At 30.6% G+C, this 16,614-nt stretch overlaps 4 protein-coding genes across 6 annotated transcripts in view; 1 reads left to right on the top strand and 3 right to left on the bottom strand.

The window, feature by feature from the left end:
• Nucleotides 1-1,355: 1,355 nt before the first annotated feature.
• Nucleotides 1,356-6,555, bottom strand: LOC124531852. 2 transcript variants are annotated; one of them, XM_047106406.1, is made up of 7 exons: nt 6,499-6,555; nt 6,028-6,168; nt 5,601-5,732; nt 4,881-5,032; nt 3,711-3,862; nt 2,222-2,405; nt 1,356-1,515 (listed from the first exon to the last, which is right to left on the bottom strand). In XM_047106406.1, the coding sequence occupies exons 2-7, from the start codon at nt 6,148-6,150 to the stop codon at nt 1,371-1,373; spliced, it is 888 nt and encodes a 295-aa protein (XP_046962362.1). In that variant the 5' UTR covers nt 6,151-6,168; nt 6,499-6,555; the 3' UTR covers nt 1,356-1,370. The 2 variants fall into 2 exon arrangements, with proteins under 2 accessions (XP_046962362.1, XP_046962361.1); XM_047106405.1 differs by having other exon boundaries at nt 6,392-6,549.
• An 835-nt stretch (nt 6,556-7,390) lies between these two features.
• LOC124531726 (protein bric-a-brac 2-like) lies at nt 7,391-12,997 on the bottom strand. The gene is made up of 7 exons (XM_047106238.1): nt 12,802-12,997; nt 12,578-12,718; nt 12,195-12,326; nt 11,707-11,837; nt 10,894-11,084; nt 10,229-10,415; nt 7,391-7,585 (listed from the first exon to the last, which is right to left on the bottom strand). The coding sequence occupies exons 1-7, from the start codon at nt 12,877-12,879 to the stop codon at nt 7,426-7,428; spliced, it is 1,020 nt and encodes a 339-aa protein (XP_046962194.1). The 5' UTR covers nt 12,880-12,997; the 3' UTR covers nt 7,391-7,425.
• Nucleotides 12,998-13,549: 552 nt separating this feature from the next.
• On the bottom strand, nt 13,550-15,721 carry LOC124531849 (transcription initiation factor IIE subunit beta). The gene is made up of 6 exons (XM_047106401.1): nt 15,511-15,721; nt 15,011-15,115; nt 14,358-14,520; nt 14,162-14,271; nt 13,907-14,084; nt 13,550-13,836 (listed from the first exon to the last, which is right to left on the bottom strand). Exons 1-6 carry the CDS (start codon nt 15,570-15,572, stop codon nt 13,576-13,578), a joined length of 879 nt encoding a protein of 292 aa, XP_046962357.1. The 5' UTR covers nt 15,573-15,721; the 3' UTR covers nt 13,550-13,575.
• Nucleotides 15,365-16,614, top strand: part of LOC124531848 (chitooligosaccharidolytic beta-N-acetylglucosaminidase) — a 29,969-nt gene continuing 28,719 nt past the window's right edge. The window contains exon 1 of one of the 2 annotated variants that reach the window (XM_047106400.1): nt 15,365-15,429. The gene's annotated coding sequence lies outside the window, so the exon portion shown is untranslated. Of the gene's footprint in view, nt 15,430-15,459; nt 15,607-16,614 lie in introns of those variants that run through there. The other variant, XM_047106399.1, reaches the window with a different exon arrangement.

Here is a 16,614-nt window from a genome sequence, read left to right as displayed (position 1 = left end):
CATTAAACTAAAAAGGTTTTAATGTACAATATTATTATAGGAAGCTGTGATTCGCAGTTTCTCCTTGAAATTTAGACTATTGACGTGACACGCGTGAATTAAATGTTCTCGTAAAATATAGACTGAATAATACTCGGAGATATGTTTATATTTTAAAACATTCCAGCACATTCCATATTTTTTATACATATATTTATAGGCTAGTCTAAATTTTTGAAAGAGTTTGATGCATATAAAAATAGTAGTAAGTACGTTATTATTGTGATACATAAATCGAAATACATATTTTTGTATATTGTTGCATATATTATATTTACTGTTAAATCGGGGACAATAAATTTTATTTTTTTATAAACTGTTTTTCTTTTCAATATCCCTTTCTGAAAACTAGTCCTGGTTTTCAGATACGCAAATTCATAAAAAAAATTGTACCCTTAACTTTAGGAACACTAAAAGTGTTTTAAATGGCAACAAAATTATAAGTGTACATATAATTTAATGCAATAAATTAAAAAACCATATTGTAAATCAAAATATATATTTCAATCTAAAGGGGGAAATCAAATGAGATGATAAAAGTTAGTAGGATATAGTTTTGTCATTTATTGAAACGATGAAATATCTAAAGTCGGTAAACACTTATTCATATATATTTCAAATTATCTAGAATTCGTTAAAGACCTCGGTGGGTAATGAAGTTCGAGAATCATCAAAAGATGATGTATTATTTACTTTTAATTACGTCATTTGTCCTTTTGTGTTATTTTGGTTTTCATTAATGTAAGACCAAATTGAACTACTAAGTAAGGTATTTTTTTATTTATTAAAGGTAGGTGGTAATTTGAAAGTACCCAATAAATGTTCGGTCCCTGGTTACAAAATACGAATTAAGAACCTCCTTTGAAGCCAATTAAAAATATATTGTCATCAGAAAATTATATTTTTTAATGGTTAAAAAAGTCTAATATACGTCAAAATAAATACTTCAGATCAAATTTTTAAGCTGCAATGTATGTTAACCGAGAAATAGTTTCCGTAGAAAATCCCGATACGTCTTTTGTGAAGTTAAAAGGTAATTTTAAAAATATAAATAAATTGCAATTAAACGTGATTAAAGAAAAAAATGTTATTCAGTAATTGAAGACTTAAAAGTTTATAATTTCATAGATATTTAATCGGTAAACGTATTGTGTTGTCATAATCCTGAATTTTACCTATTTCATTTTTTTTCTTAAAAATTATACAATACATTTTATCTGTACATTGTCAAAAACATTCCTATCTTCGAAATGGAATAAACTATAACATAAAAACATAATTAAATTACAGGGGATTAAAATAAAAGTGTAAATATATTTAAAGCATGTCATTTATTCGGTTTCAAGTTGTTCTTCCAGTCTGTTTTTCATGATCGTTCCTTCATTCTCCGCGTCGTTTATTGCTGTAAAAATGGCGCCCGCTTTCACTTTCTTCAATATCTTCTGATCGTGGAATGGATGATTATGGGCTGATATCCTGTAGATTATATATAATTATTTTCTCGTAATACACTTTTAACGTTATAAATCGTCTGCATTTTAGACATTTTCCCCCAAAAAAGTTTTATTACAATTGAATTGGGCGGTATAGGTATTGTGAAAGTGTATATACTATATATGTATATATATAATATCACATACATATCATGAAAGGTAATGAGTAATAATAAGCGATATTCTAGCAATCAATCAAAATATATTTTATTCAAATAAGCTTTTACAAGTACTTTTGAATCGTCATTTAACAGTATTAAGTGAAGCTACCACCGCGGCACCGGTTCGAAAAGCAGATTTAACGGTTAGTAGTCACTTTTTTTCAAAATTTAAAAATACAGTTCTGTTAATAAACCTGGAAATCAACAAGTATTAATCCCACGTTTTTTTTATTATTTTACCGTCAGCACAATCTTGTATTGAATAAAATGCCTTCGTTATTAATGTACTTTTTACAAAATATTCGAAATTATGAAACGGCAAAGTTACAAATATCTATGGAATTCGCTCAGAGACCGGAAAAAAGTTAAAGTAAGACTCGAAACGAATTATATTTTAAATAAAACCAGTTATAACGGATTTGAATCGCGTATATTAATTATTTTTTACATCCCGACGTTTCGAGCACTTTACAGCGTTCGTGGTCACGGGTAGACTAAGGTGGCATTTGTCTTGTTATAAGATATTACCTTTGTACGACAACATCGTCTTTGGTGAAGACATACGCGGGACACTTGCAACTGTTGAGGTACTCCACGCACCTCCACTGCCGGGACATGTCGCGGTTTGTGTGCTTCAAGTAATATATAAACCTATTCAGGATCATCTGTAATGAGCCCTGATTGGACACTGTGTACTGTAGCGTGCTGAGGTCTAAAAAAATGTATAGCAAAAGTGAAAAAATAATAAATGACAATACAAATGTAGAATACGACACAACTGAGATGTAGCATCGGCAAATTCAATAAAAACCGATTACTGCCGATGTTTACAACCAATAGTAATAGCTTCCTATCGCGCCATTCGACGCTATTCGTCGCTATAGATTAAAAAAAAACTGTTTTGTTACAAAAGTTATATAACCTAATTAATAGTTATTATAAATTAGTATAATCTGTTTCTTTTTTTTTTGACGTTGTTACTCTTAGTTGTATCTTACATACTAAGACATCTTATAAGCATAAGAGTCACTCATACTAACGCACGCCGGTAACAAAGCTATTCATTTATTACGAAGATTTTTCGATCACGTCTTATGTTTTATTACAAGGGGATGGGAAGGAGTTTTCATAGTTCTTACTTGATTTAAAAAAGTATTTTTTTAATAAGCCACGCGGTCGTCTAGTTTCGCTCGAATGCGTACTTTTAGAACCTTTGAAATTATAGCGTGTTGTGCTATGACGATCTGAATCGATAATGGCCCTGATGATTGCAAACTATTAAACAGCATTTAATAATTGCATGTTACATTTGTTTTTCCTGTTAAAATTTGTTACTATTTTTTTTTATCTTTTGTATTTCTTTAATTTTTAAATGTGTGTGTTCCCGAATAAACCTTATTCTATTCTATTCCATATGGGTATCATCGACTTCGACTGGGCGGCCAAATCGTTGAATATTTTTTGATGAAAACTCACCAGAAGGAAATCTGGCAAACCAATTTCGACACTGCCTTTCTTTCAAGGCTTCATTTCCATATACGGCACATAACTTATTTTATGCTCGCGAGGCGTTCTTACCTTTTCGGAAGTAAAACAATAAAATATGTTTGAAGTGCACGTAATTGGGATAAAAACAAAACTAAGGCACTAATCGATATATATCTTTTACTAAATAAAAGTGAGAAGTCTAAACGATTAGAAAAATTATAGGTTAGGTGCTCAAATCACTTCCACGAAACAAAAGAAAGCATAACGTCCACCTATCCACAAAATCGGTAATAACTTATTTGCCAACCATATACATTTCAAAAAATTGTACAGAACAGATTAAAAAATAAACCAAACGTGTATTTTCCTTTAGATTCTTAAGTAATAAATATTAAACAGAGGGGGTCGGCTTATTCTTATTTTTTCTTATAGTAGGGGGGGGGATATATATATAAAATGAGTAGCTCCTTCTCTAATAACGCGAGGCACTTTATAGAGTATATAGATCCATTGGTACAGAAAAACTTACTTGTTGGATCTTGATTAGGCAAACTATCGATGTTTGTATAATTAGGAACCAGTTCTGTAGTCACATTGTCTTTTTCATCTGTGACGTCAATTTCATACAAATCATCTATATTATCTTCCATCACTTGTACGTCGTTTTCTATCAGACTGCAGCTACAATGAGATACCTGTTTATTATTAATAGTCATTCTATTATTTATGCGAATTATAAATTGATCACCTAATGGTAAATGGCAGTGGGCACTGTTTAAAGTATAAATAAAATACTTCTTATGGAAAATGGAGTTAGAGTAAGATGTTGGTTGCTTGGGAATTTAAATTTAAATGAAAAATAATTAACATTGTATTTTATGTGACATTTTTTTTAATATATGCAAGCACTACTTACAGATTATAATGTTAATTATTTTTATAGTATAGATTTTTTAGGTATTCTTTATTGTACAATCTTTACTAACATTATAAGTGTGAAGTAACTCTGTCTGTCTGTCTGTCGGTCTTCCACCACCAATCCAATGAATCGATTTTGATGTAATTTAGTATGAAGCAAATTTGAACTCCAAGAACTCATTGGCTACTTTTTTGCCTGACACATGACAACAACAACAGCCTGTAAATTCCCACTGCTGGGCTACAGGCCTCCCCTCCCTTTGAGGAGAAGGTTTGGAACATATTCCACCACGCTGTTCCAATGCCGGTTGGTGGAATGCACATGTGGCAGAACTTCTATGAAATTTGTCACATGCAGGTTTCCTCACGATGTATTCCTTCACCGCTGAGCACGAATTTAAATATGTGATGAATTATAAAGACAAATTAAGCACATAAATCAGGGGTGCGTGCCTGGGTTTGAACCCGCAATCATCGGTTAAGATGCACGCGTTCTAACCACTGGGCCATCTCGACTCATGACAAACAACCCCCTAAAATGCGAGCCAAGCCAGACGCGACAAATAGTTATGAGAGATACATGAATTATTTCATCAAATTAAATTCCCAATATATTATTACATATTAGATATTTTTTAATTTTCATTTTTGTTAAATAAATAAATGCTTAGTATAGTCTATGCTTGTCATACTTTAAATTGCTAACAGAAACTCAAAGTACTGCTACCACTATTAAAAAAATACTAAAAAGGTATACAATGAATAATAAATGATTTGTTACCTATTTCTTTCTAAGTCGATTTTACTTAATTCATCATTCTGATTTGAGATTTCAAAGTAACAAATATCCTCCTCTGCTTCTAGACTTTCTATTTGTGTAGAGAACACTTCTGGTGATTTCTGTTGGTCACTTGTTAGGGCTTGGGACAAGTTCTGGAATGAAATAAAATTAAATCATAAAATTTCTGACAGATTTAACTCCTTACATTATTGAAAATAAATGATTGCAATGCTTAACACACTTAATATGTTGACACAAAATTACACATATAAATTAAATTAGAGCACTATACAGTTTGAGATATCATGTCTAAGTTTAAGATTTAAAATTAACATGGTCATTTTTATTACTAAAGTTATTAATTGCGGGATATTTACCATTCGTAGATGATGATGAATTCATAGACATTCATAGATAATGTTGAAAAATCGAGCTCCACCAAATAAAAATAAAAAACATGGTAAATATCCCGCATTTAATAACTTTAGTAATTTCTAAGTTTGTTTATAATTCATAACGCTCACAGCAGTGTAATAAAACACCAACCTACCAGTTCCTTATCCACAAACCCACCTTTAAAGCAACACACTGGATAAGGATGAAAACCTTCTAAAGAAAAAAGAAAGAGAGCCTCCCCAAAGGACTTATTGAACTACTTATTTAGCCATACTTATTGTTACCTCTCCTATCACATATGTTATTAAATCAGATTTCTCATACCATCTCTTGCAAGCCCTTAATATGTAGCTCTTTAGCGGCATCTATAAGCTCATTTAGGTCCTCTATAGCCACCAACACCTCTCCTGTGTACATGTATTCAAGCAGTGCTGACAATGTTGTATGGGATATTTTCTGTAATATAATACAAAATTTGTATCAAATTGTTTATGAATAGAACTTGCATCTAGTACAAAACATTATAAGTAGTATGATTATTATATAATATTGTAATCTCACTTTTTTTTAATAATATTTTTTAAATGTAATGTTTCCAAAATAAATAACTAAAAAGTTTTTTCATATGTCTAATGTAAAGTACTGAACACTGTACAACATATTATCTATTGTTTTAATAGAAATAATAAAAATCGTATAAGAGTAATAATTCAGATATACACACATAAACAATAACAGGTGTAATACTTACACTTAAAAATATTACAGGGTGAGGGCATTGAGCTGTGGATATTAAATCTTTCAAAAAAGGACTACTCAGAGCCATTATAACTTGGTGCACTTTCACATGATGCCCGTCGGCTGCTAAAGTCATATCAACGAATTCACCATTCTGAAATTACAAGGATTTCATAAATAATACACTCAATTACTAAACTAATATTATTACTGTATGAAAATCAAATTGTTTACAGTAAGGAATCATTTATTTATCTTATATATTGTTATATTAAGATAAAGTATAGTAAAGTATATTAAAAGTTTGATTAGTTAAATAAAAATTGTAGTTTAAACTATTGACTATGTAATTCGATAATTTATGTTTTTTTGTTAACCTGTTGCAACAAACTTAATCCATTACAAATATTTTGGACATGCTCGTCCCAAGACAGAGCGAATTGAGATTGTTCCATACTTAATGAAATCAAAAATATTATTTTACTTTGCTTTCAAATATTCAGTCTCAAGAGTTCTTATAAACATCAGTTTGAACTGTCAAACAAGTTATCATTCGATGACAGCGTCGTACGATGTCAAAATTGTCAAACTAAAATATTACAGATTATAATATTCATTTGTTACAGTGTAAGAAGATTAAATAAGCTCTATAGATTTCTAAAATAGTAGGGCTTTTGCTTTTGTGAACAAATGTATCCTCATTTTCTAAATTAAATGTCTAAAGATTATTTATGTTGTCAGTAATTATTGCATTTGGTAATGCTAATGATTTGGTTGGAGAAATTCCGAATGTTTTATGCAATTTGATTGGCTTCCAATTGCCAATTTAAGAATATAAAAATGTACATATAAAATTTTGTTTTTTCATTTCATATATTTTCAGAATTCAGATACAAAAATCTTCTCCTGTACTTAAAGCCTAAGGCAATATGGTTAATCTTAGTTAAAATATTGATCATAATATTTACGAGCAAATGAGTTAACTGAACTACAAACGACACAGTCGTAAGACAATCATTATTTAGTAATATCGAATAGGTAAGCATAATTCTCAATTTTAACCAAACCTCATTGTATGTACCTACAATCTATACAGTTCTTTATAGACCAAAAAGTATCAAACAGGTATACTATGTGAACATCGAAATGGGTCATAATTATGTAATTGAGTTAAGATTTACCAGTAGTTAGTATGTGTGTATCTAAACCTGAATTTTCTTCGTGTCATTTGTGTCTATAATTCATCTCCTGCCGTGAAAGAAAACATTGTTCGCATTCTACATGAGAGCAGGCATTAACCCAGCTGTGGGATATTTACAAGCTATTAAGTTACTTCATCAAATAAACCTTATATGTTTTATGTGTTAGTTGGACTTATATTAAATGTGAAATAAATGGACAATATTTTCAGTTATATTGTATAATTTTTCTTCCCTCTATTATATCTAGACTTAGCATCCCTTTTCGTTTTTGCAAATTCTTCAGCATTACTCATACTAGAGAACATTTCACCGGATGCAACTTTCTTAGCAATCTTGATATCATGGTATGGATGTGCGTGTCTAATATGTCTGTAAAATATAAGAGTATTATATGTTTATGGACTGATAAAATTATAATAAGATTAATATGATCTTTTTTTTAACTTATAAAAGATCTTTTTATTCATGAAGAGGTCGGGAGGAAGGTAGTATGTCAAAAGAGGAATATTTAAATACTTGGTAGGTACAGATAATTAAGATATTGTACCTACACCATAAATATGTATTACAAATAATCTCCACTAGATTCAGGGTTTCTGGAAGAGATCTCTTGTTAGAGATAAGTTATCCCTTTGTACACATTTTTCATTTACATAATTTTCTGTATACTCTGTTGGTGCATAAATAAATAAATAAATAAAATAGTATAAATCGCGTCGTGTAAAAAGAACGCTGAAAGAAAGCAGATGGCGCGTGCTTGCGCATAGGTACACTCGAGCAAGAAAGTAATAGGCATATTGTTTATTTTTGAAGTAAGCTCGCTCGCGGCTTTGTAAATTGAATATTGATAGGCACGCCGATAAATATATTACAATATAATTAAATATAAATAAAACCATGTTTGATCCAGTTTAGAATGTTTAATCAAATTATAAAAAAATAAAGATATGTTGAATCTCCTTCCATTAAGTCGTCATGCGGCCATTTCATCATCGACATCGTCACTGTAGTCACTTGAGCTTTCGTCGTCATTTGAGTCAGAATAATCATCCCCTACGCGAATAACTAATGATTCCAACATCATATCGATAGTGTAGAAGCTAACATGTTTCTACATATACTGAGCGGTCTCCTTTTGGTTTAATTGCACTGCTGCGCACTTATACATACCTATTACCATTTCTTTTCTGAGTTATATTTTTTTTCTCTTTTGTTTTTTGTATAATTTTTGTATTACATAGAATAAGTGTCGTTTTGTTCTGTTTTAATTACTATACATTTTGTGTCTGTAGTGGTGTAATTTATTCAGCCAATAAAGATTATTATTATTATATCGACCACATGATTGCTTGTACAATAATAGGCCTCTCTTGCCTCTTCCTTGGTGCATAATTTCCCCCATTCTGTTACACCCATTGTATTAAATTTTTCATTAATCAGTTCAGTTATCTGTGTAAGGTTGCAACTCACATTTTTGCTTATCTATCCTTGTTTGGGACCTGGCCATTTCTATAGGATTTAGATCCGGGTTATATGGGGGGCAAACGATGTACAGAAGCAGGCCATGCATCGTTTAATATGACATCGATATTAAATTTCTTAAATTGCTCTTCGTATTTTTTTATGAAGTTGTATAACTCCTAGAAGAATCCTTGCTAAAGCCGGCAAGGATTCTTCAAATTCAATTCCTTTTTGACGGAGCCAGCTTTGCATGCCCGATTTCTTTGTATTAGACGTTGGTGCAGCATCGAGTTGTTTGTTGTGGTACGACGCATTGTCGACTACCACGATTGAATTAGGTAGTAAATTCGGGATCAGCTTAGTACGGAGCCACTGCTCCCAATTCATGTTATGGTGGTAGTCGCCGCTTTTTGTACCGGTTTTGAACATGAGCAAAGCGTTCGGCACAAATCTCCTTCACCCACCACCCGCGTGCACTTTGACCAAGCGGCTATCTTTAGATAGAGGTTTTTAAATGCCTTTGGTGGGACCGTCTGTCCAAGAATGGGAATTGTCAACATATGTTTTATCAGTGTAAAGTATAGTTCTTCCTTCCACTCTATTTTTTTTTTCATATATTCATTTCTCTGATATCGAATTTGTGACTGCTCAATTAGAATTTTTCTATTGTTTTGTATTTTCCACTTAAAACTAAATTCTTTTATTATTCACCAGAGACTCGCTGTAGATTCTTAAAATGTAGGTCATCCTGTAATTTCCTCCGCAACTTCCCTATGGTAGGCAATTAGCTTTCAGTGACGTGGAAATTGTAAATAATTCTTTTTATAACACCCCGGTCAAAGCTATCAATAACTTTTATTGGTTTTTGTTTACTTCTTTTATTGTTGTCGGAAGGCAGTAAGAAACTGCGAATCTTTTGAACCTTTTACAATTCGTTTCACAGTAGATGTTTATGATTTTATTTTGTTGCTTCTGCGGTCCGTTTTATAGATTGTTTTAAATTGCCAACTGCCTTAGGTATTATCAGTCTCTCTCTTCATAAAACGATATAAGTCATAAATCATTTTTCTCTCTTTCCTATATAAAACCATTTCGTCATTAAAACTTTCGTGCGCGATGGTATTTTGAGAACAAACGCAACGTGCACACAGCGTGGATAGCAAAGGTCGACTGACGACTCACGAACCAATAGCGCACCGGCGAGCTTGCGGCGCAAGCAGGGTTGCCAATGCCTTTTTACCGAATTCCCTAAAAATCTTAACGAAATTCCCCAAATAAGGGGAAAAAATGTCCCAATTCCCCACAAATCCCCCACACAGAAATAAAGGAAAAAAATCATGTTATTGTATGTTTGTTTTTCATTTCCTAACAATAAAATCAAATTTTCGAGGTAAATTTCGTGAAATCAGACTAGTCATGGTTACTGACGACCTTTTTTTTGACTAGCAGCGTTCATTTTACATGATGCGAGCTATACTAATGTTGGAAATAGTAATTGTTGTGTGTTTTGTTTGAAATTGTCTATGTTGTATAAAGATTATCTATACTAACCTCTGTATAACCTTATCATTTTTAGTAATTACATATGCAGGGCACTTTGTGTTTATGTAATTTACACACTTCCATTGTGAATGACCAGATGCACTCATACTTTTATATTTTAGAAAATATAAATGCCTATTTAATACCAACTGCAATGAGCCTTGGTTTGATATTGTGAAGAAAGGTGTTGGAAAATCTAAAAAGGATATAAAAATATTATAACACTGGCATTACATAAATATCAAATATATTATTATTTGTAAATATTTCCTAATAAATACTATACTGAATGATGGCTAGATGGCTTACAAGCTTATGTAAAGATTTATTTTATAAATATATAATACTAAGAACTTACACACTAGTTTTTTAAGAAGTTCTTAAGTTTAAAGAATGTTCATCTAATTTGGAACTAATGTTGAACAATATATTTGACTTAATAGTTTAATGTCGAAAAAGCAAACAATGTTACAATGTTAAAGGATTTTATGACTTGTTCGAGATCATTGTGGAAAACAAGTAAACTGAGTGACACGAAAAAGAAAAAAAACTATATAGCCAGTGAATATTATTAAAGACCTAAATATTGATAAGTCATTTTGTAAGACCCTAAAGACTTATGACATTGTTTCTATTAGCCAGCTCTAATAGGACATATCATAATACAATCATACCATTGCCATCTTGATTGATGATGAAAGATGAATTATCGGCATTGTTAGAATTGCTATTGCAAGTGATCTGGGATGAAACTGGATCATTAACTCTTCCATCATTAAATTCCAATTGCAATTCATCTTCTTCATTTTCAACATCTTGGTTATTATTAAATTCATTTTTTACAAGACAATCTGTCATGCCTAATCTGGAATGATTATAGAAATATATTTTATTTATTACAGTTCTGAGTATTACTTACATCTGCACATTTTACAATTGTGAACATAAGTCTGGAGTACCACCAATAGATATACCAGTATAGTACGACACAACTTAGATGTCGCATCGACAAAATTCGTAAAACCGATCACATCCGAATTGAGTACACTGTCCCAAATTATAAATATTTATTTCTCATGCGAATATGATCTTTGAACAAACGTAATAACTTGTAATATCATATGACCTAACATATTCGTCAATTTGACGCGTCGATTTACATGCGCTTGCTTTCTCTGACGCGTGAATCTATAGCGACGAATAGCGTCGAATGGCGCGATAGGGAGTTATTTCTATTGGTCGTGTAAATCTGCAGTAATCGGTTTTATTTTCATTCCATTGCATTTTCCGATGCTACATCTAATTTGTGTCGTACTATATGTGGATACCGCCAGTACCATGAAGTGGCGGGAAAGTATCAAAATCAATCTTAAGAAGGGATTAACATGAAGCAAACAGCTAGCAATAAGTCTGTTTTAATCATTGCAATTTTATTAAGAATATAAAACCTAAAGTACCATTTCCTAAGTTGTATAGCAAACACTTACGGTTCTGACTCCTCTGAAGTTTCTACATTGGTCTGTAATAGATCATTTTTATCTTCTGTACTATTTGAATCTGTTATAACACTTGAATCAATTAAATTTGATGGTAAATTTGAGGATGTTGTTTGTGAAGTCTGTAATACAAAAAAATAATATTAAATTTGTTACAAAAATATTGATATGAAATTTGAATATTTAATGAGTTAAGGAAACTTTTAAATTTTTTTTAATAATAAAAAAAACTGTAATGGTTTAGGGTATATATAAAAATATAAACATTTTCTTAGCTGGTCTTAGCTTGACAAGTATTGTAATATAATTGAATGAAATTCAAAAATTAGAAACACTCCCAAATAATTGAGTATATTTTATGAAACTTGACTAAACCAAAAAGTGCCATATATGCTTAAATCAAACCTCTTTGATTGAATTTATCTATGTGTAAGTGATAATTATACTAACATTGAAATTTAATTGTAAAATTGAATTACCATTTCTTGTAATCCTTTGATCTGTAATACTTTGCCGGCTTTTATCAAATCATCAAGTTGTTCTTTTGTAACTTGAACTTCTCCTTTATATACATAATCTAATATTGAGCATAAAGTTTTATATGATACATTCTAGAAAAAATATTAAAATTACAGAAAATGTAAACATTTGTTTTTTATTTCTTCCTTGACTGGAAAAATTATCGAGTAGTATTTGTTGATACTACATTAAAATTGTTTTATTTCGCGACCTTTAATTACTTTTCATAATTATTAGTTTCTTAATCACCATAACTGTTATTTGATATGTTTCATTTAAATCGATAAAAGTGTGTCATAGAAAATAATTCTATCAATACGACTAGTTTAGAATATATACTTACATCTAAAAATATAACAGGGTGAGTGCAATGTAATGAAGCTATGATATCTTTGATATACGGGCTAACAAGGGACAGTATCATTTGATGAGCTTTTAAGAAGTATCCGTCAGCTGCTAAAGTCATATCCACAAATTCACCATTCTATAAAAACAATTAAATTAGAAACACGGGAAAACATTATTTTTTAACTATGAGATTTAATAAAATGTAAGGAAAGAATTTACCTGACGGAATTTACTTAATCCGTGACTTATGTTAAACATATGCTGCTCCCACGACAAGGAAAATTGTGTTTCTAACATTGTGATCAACTTTCAAAGGTATCGTTTCACAAAGATATGATATTTTATACCCAAATAATACTTATTAAAAATTGCTGAAATTGATCAATCAAAACAATAACATTGTAAGTTGAACAGATTAAAAATCTTATATGATATATTCTTTTGGAAATTGCTAAGCCAAGACATTGCAACATACAGCTTAAAATAATGAAATAAATTATCTTTTGCTGATTGGTACTCGAAGGCACTCGAATGTACCTAATCTTTTAAGGATTGATGATACGATACTTGGATACCCCGCTTTTCGGAGTGAAACCGAAATGATGTATGTAGACATTAAACTCTCTTCATTCCATCTATTCTTACGGCACACTTATTTTGGTAAAACAATCAGCTGATCAATGATCTGCTTCTGGTACATTTCAATTAAAAAGAATGTATGCGAGAATTTCTTCATAATATCAGCATTTGTGACCTGCATGGCAGTCTAATTTTTTTTTAAGTTTTTATAGTATGGCAAGCGAAGTGGTCAAAAATTGTTACTGCGCAAGGTTCGACTAAGCCACTAATATTAAAACATTGCACAATTCTAACGTAAACTAATAATATTTGGCCCCAACAGGTAAAAGTATTCAGGCAAACATGCCATCAGGCATCAGAAATGAGGAATTTGAATGAAAACAGTCAATATTTGATAAAATTATTTTATTTATTTCACTTAATACTAACTCCTTTTTGCGTTAATGTGTTGTCCTCGTATGTTTCGAGCACGTCAGCTAGATGTTCATTGTCTCTGGGTTTCTTGAACTGTCTTCTTTTCTGACTGACTTTTTTCCTCTTTGGCACTATGGGTTTTCTAGGACCATGATCCTGCATAGACTTGATACCTTGCTTCTCTAAATACTCTTCGATTTTCGCATCATCCATCGCGTCCACGGCAGTAGCACGCCATAATTTAACAAATTCTTCGTCAACCTAAAAAGAAAAAAATGTCAAAAGAGGTTTCATTGACATTTCAAGTTTTAAACGATTGCTAGTTACTTACGTCTAGTGTAGCAGTTTTGTCATTGTAAAACAATATTTTCTTTTTATCAGTCGGACGGGTTATGTACAATATTTCTTGAGCTAAACTTTTCAAGGCTCTTTCACAGTGAGGTAGAGATTCTTGGACATCTTCTAGAAATATCCCTCCTAAACCTTTTAAGTCATGCTGCTTAAGTAACCTATAAAAAATATTGTATTAATATTGAATACACTAATCTTATGCAAGTATTATTGAGTGTTTATAAAAAAACCTTACCTTAATAATGATTTTTTATCTTTAATTTTATATACAGGTTTAAATATATACTTCCCATCAAATGTACATTCGATCTTAGGATTATTCTGTAATGCCTCAGTTTGTAACCACTAAAAAAAATCGTTCAGATTGTTATACTTCAAATTAATAGAATAAAATGATCAATTGTATAGTGAGTAGACAATAAATAAGAAACCTGTTTTATTTTATTTCCAACATCTAGCTGATTAGTTTCATCCAGAATTTCATCCAATGTTAAAGGATGATCATCACCATCCTGATGCCTGGACTTCATGTGCCTAACAATGCGGGCAAGCACTCCAAACCTATAGGAGGAGCTGCCTGCCATGGTCTTGTAGCTGAAAAGTACATATTTAAATTAGTTCTTGTCTTATATTGACCTATTATGTGGGTTTGATATCATGTGTTTTTGCTGCAATGATTATTTGGTACTCTACTGCTGGTCCTTTATATACGAAGTAATCATTTCATTTAATACAACATATACATGTATTTTCTAATCTACAAGAAAAACATGTCATTATTTGTGTACATACTATTTATAAATGTATACAATAGTTGTTCCAAGGCTATTAAATTACTTAAAATAAGTTGATATAAGAAATATCTTTTTAAACAATTTTGTTTCAGCACATATAAGTGCTTTTTATTTTAAGTGCTATTGCTGCAAAATATTATATGGTTTACTTTTATCCATTGGATATGTACAATATATTCATTTCCATTAGGATAAATACATCAGTGGATTAATTATTTATAGATCCATTTATTTGACAAATTTGATAATATAGTAAATATTGTAAGTTTCTATAACTTCTTCGGTCTTACTTAGTTCCCTCCAGCTTCGGCGCTGCACTGGCCGAGCTAGATGATTTAGATTTCTTTTTACTCTCATCTTTAAATGAAGATTCATCTCTTTTCTTCTTCTCAACTCTGGAATAAAGTAGAGGTATGTTATAATATTATTCATTTGGAATATTAGAGTTGTATTTTTAATATAGATTAAATTAAACAAACATTTATCATACAAACATATTAAAATAAGGCTTTTAAGAAATATTGAGCTTATTATGGAAACTGTTTATTAAGTGCCAATTTAAAGATAAGATAAAAATCTTTATTTGCATTCAGAAACATAATTCGCACTCATTTCTGTGTATCGCGTGTTATAATTTCATCGATAAAACAATTCCCGGTATTGTGACGAGTGGGAGCGAGAGAAGAGAAAGTTATTCGCTTCTTGTAAGGTAAGTGAAGGGGATAGTAGTTTCCAATGCGAACATAATATACACTCTGTAGTAGTTACGTTAAAGTACAATGAAACATACGTTGGTGTCGCAAGTGCCTTTTTTCTAAATAGCTCCCGTTCTCTTAAAAGTGCTGGATCCATATTTTCTTAAAAATTTACAAATCTTCTTTCAAAAGTGAGTATTGTTTTTCAAAAATCTATTATTGTTTTCATTGCTTCAGTTCTTAATTGTCAAATCGTGAAACAAACTCATATTTCATCTTGACGTTTTACGTTAAGTGTTGCCAAAGTCACCAGTTATGGCTTATGTTATGGGTATGCGAAATTTCCGAGTGTTGCCTTTTTGTCACAAATAAATTCCATAAAAAATAATATAATGTTTGAATTTATTTTTAAGTGATTTATACTCCCATATAAATGTAGATAAAAGCTGTTTTTAACAATTATTAAAACCTTTACAAACAATATTATTGTATTTTCTAAAGGCGCCTCGTGATATTTTTTTAAGATAATCAAAATAAAATAGATTATCAAATTGTAAATTTATTCTTGCCATTTTATAAGGCTAATCAAAATAATGATGCTAAGAAATTTAAATTATTCGAAGGTAATGACAATGAGGTTGTGACATAGGTTAACTTAATATTGTGTGCTAAGTTAATTAAATGAGAAGCCGACTAACTGTGTGTTAATCGGTTCAGTTTAATATTATGTATAATTATCACTACAGAGTTCTTAAGCCTTATTTGTTTGACCTATGGCATAAACACAACCTTAGCACCTTGACTTACTGAAAAAAATAAATATATATATATATATATATATATATATACTAAGACGATGTAATTTAGACAGTCTAGTCTTAAGCAAGCTATGTGCAATTGATAATTAATTAATGTATTATTAATTAATTATCGATACTCTATCAAAAAACAGTTTAATATCTGAATGTCACAATATTTTTTATGCTAACAATGCAAAGTCAGAATTGGTCGCGGAAGATATTAAAGAAATTAAAATTAAAATTTAAGAACACTGATATTAATTATAATATGTGTTCTATTTTATAATAAGTAGTTATCTTAAGTAATAATACCTAATATGTACGTTTTTGACGTTAAAGTTACATGTAAACATACCGAAATAAAAAAGGTTAAAAAAATTAGGACATTATTTCTTACTT

This window comes from Vanessa cardui, chromosome 8, assembly GCF_905220365.1.
Source record: "Vanessa cardui chromosome 8, ilVanCard2.1, whole genome shotgun sequence".
Taxonomy (NCBI): domain Eukaryota; kingdom Metazoa; phylum Arthropoda; class Insecta; order Lepidoptera; family Nymphalidae; genus Vanessa; species Vanessa cardui.
Note: the sequence above shows the minus strand (reverse complement) of the source record. Positions and strands in the feature narration are given on the sequence as shown.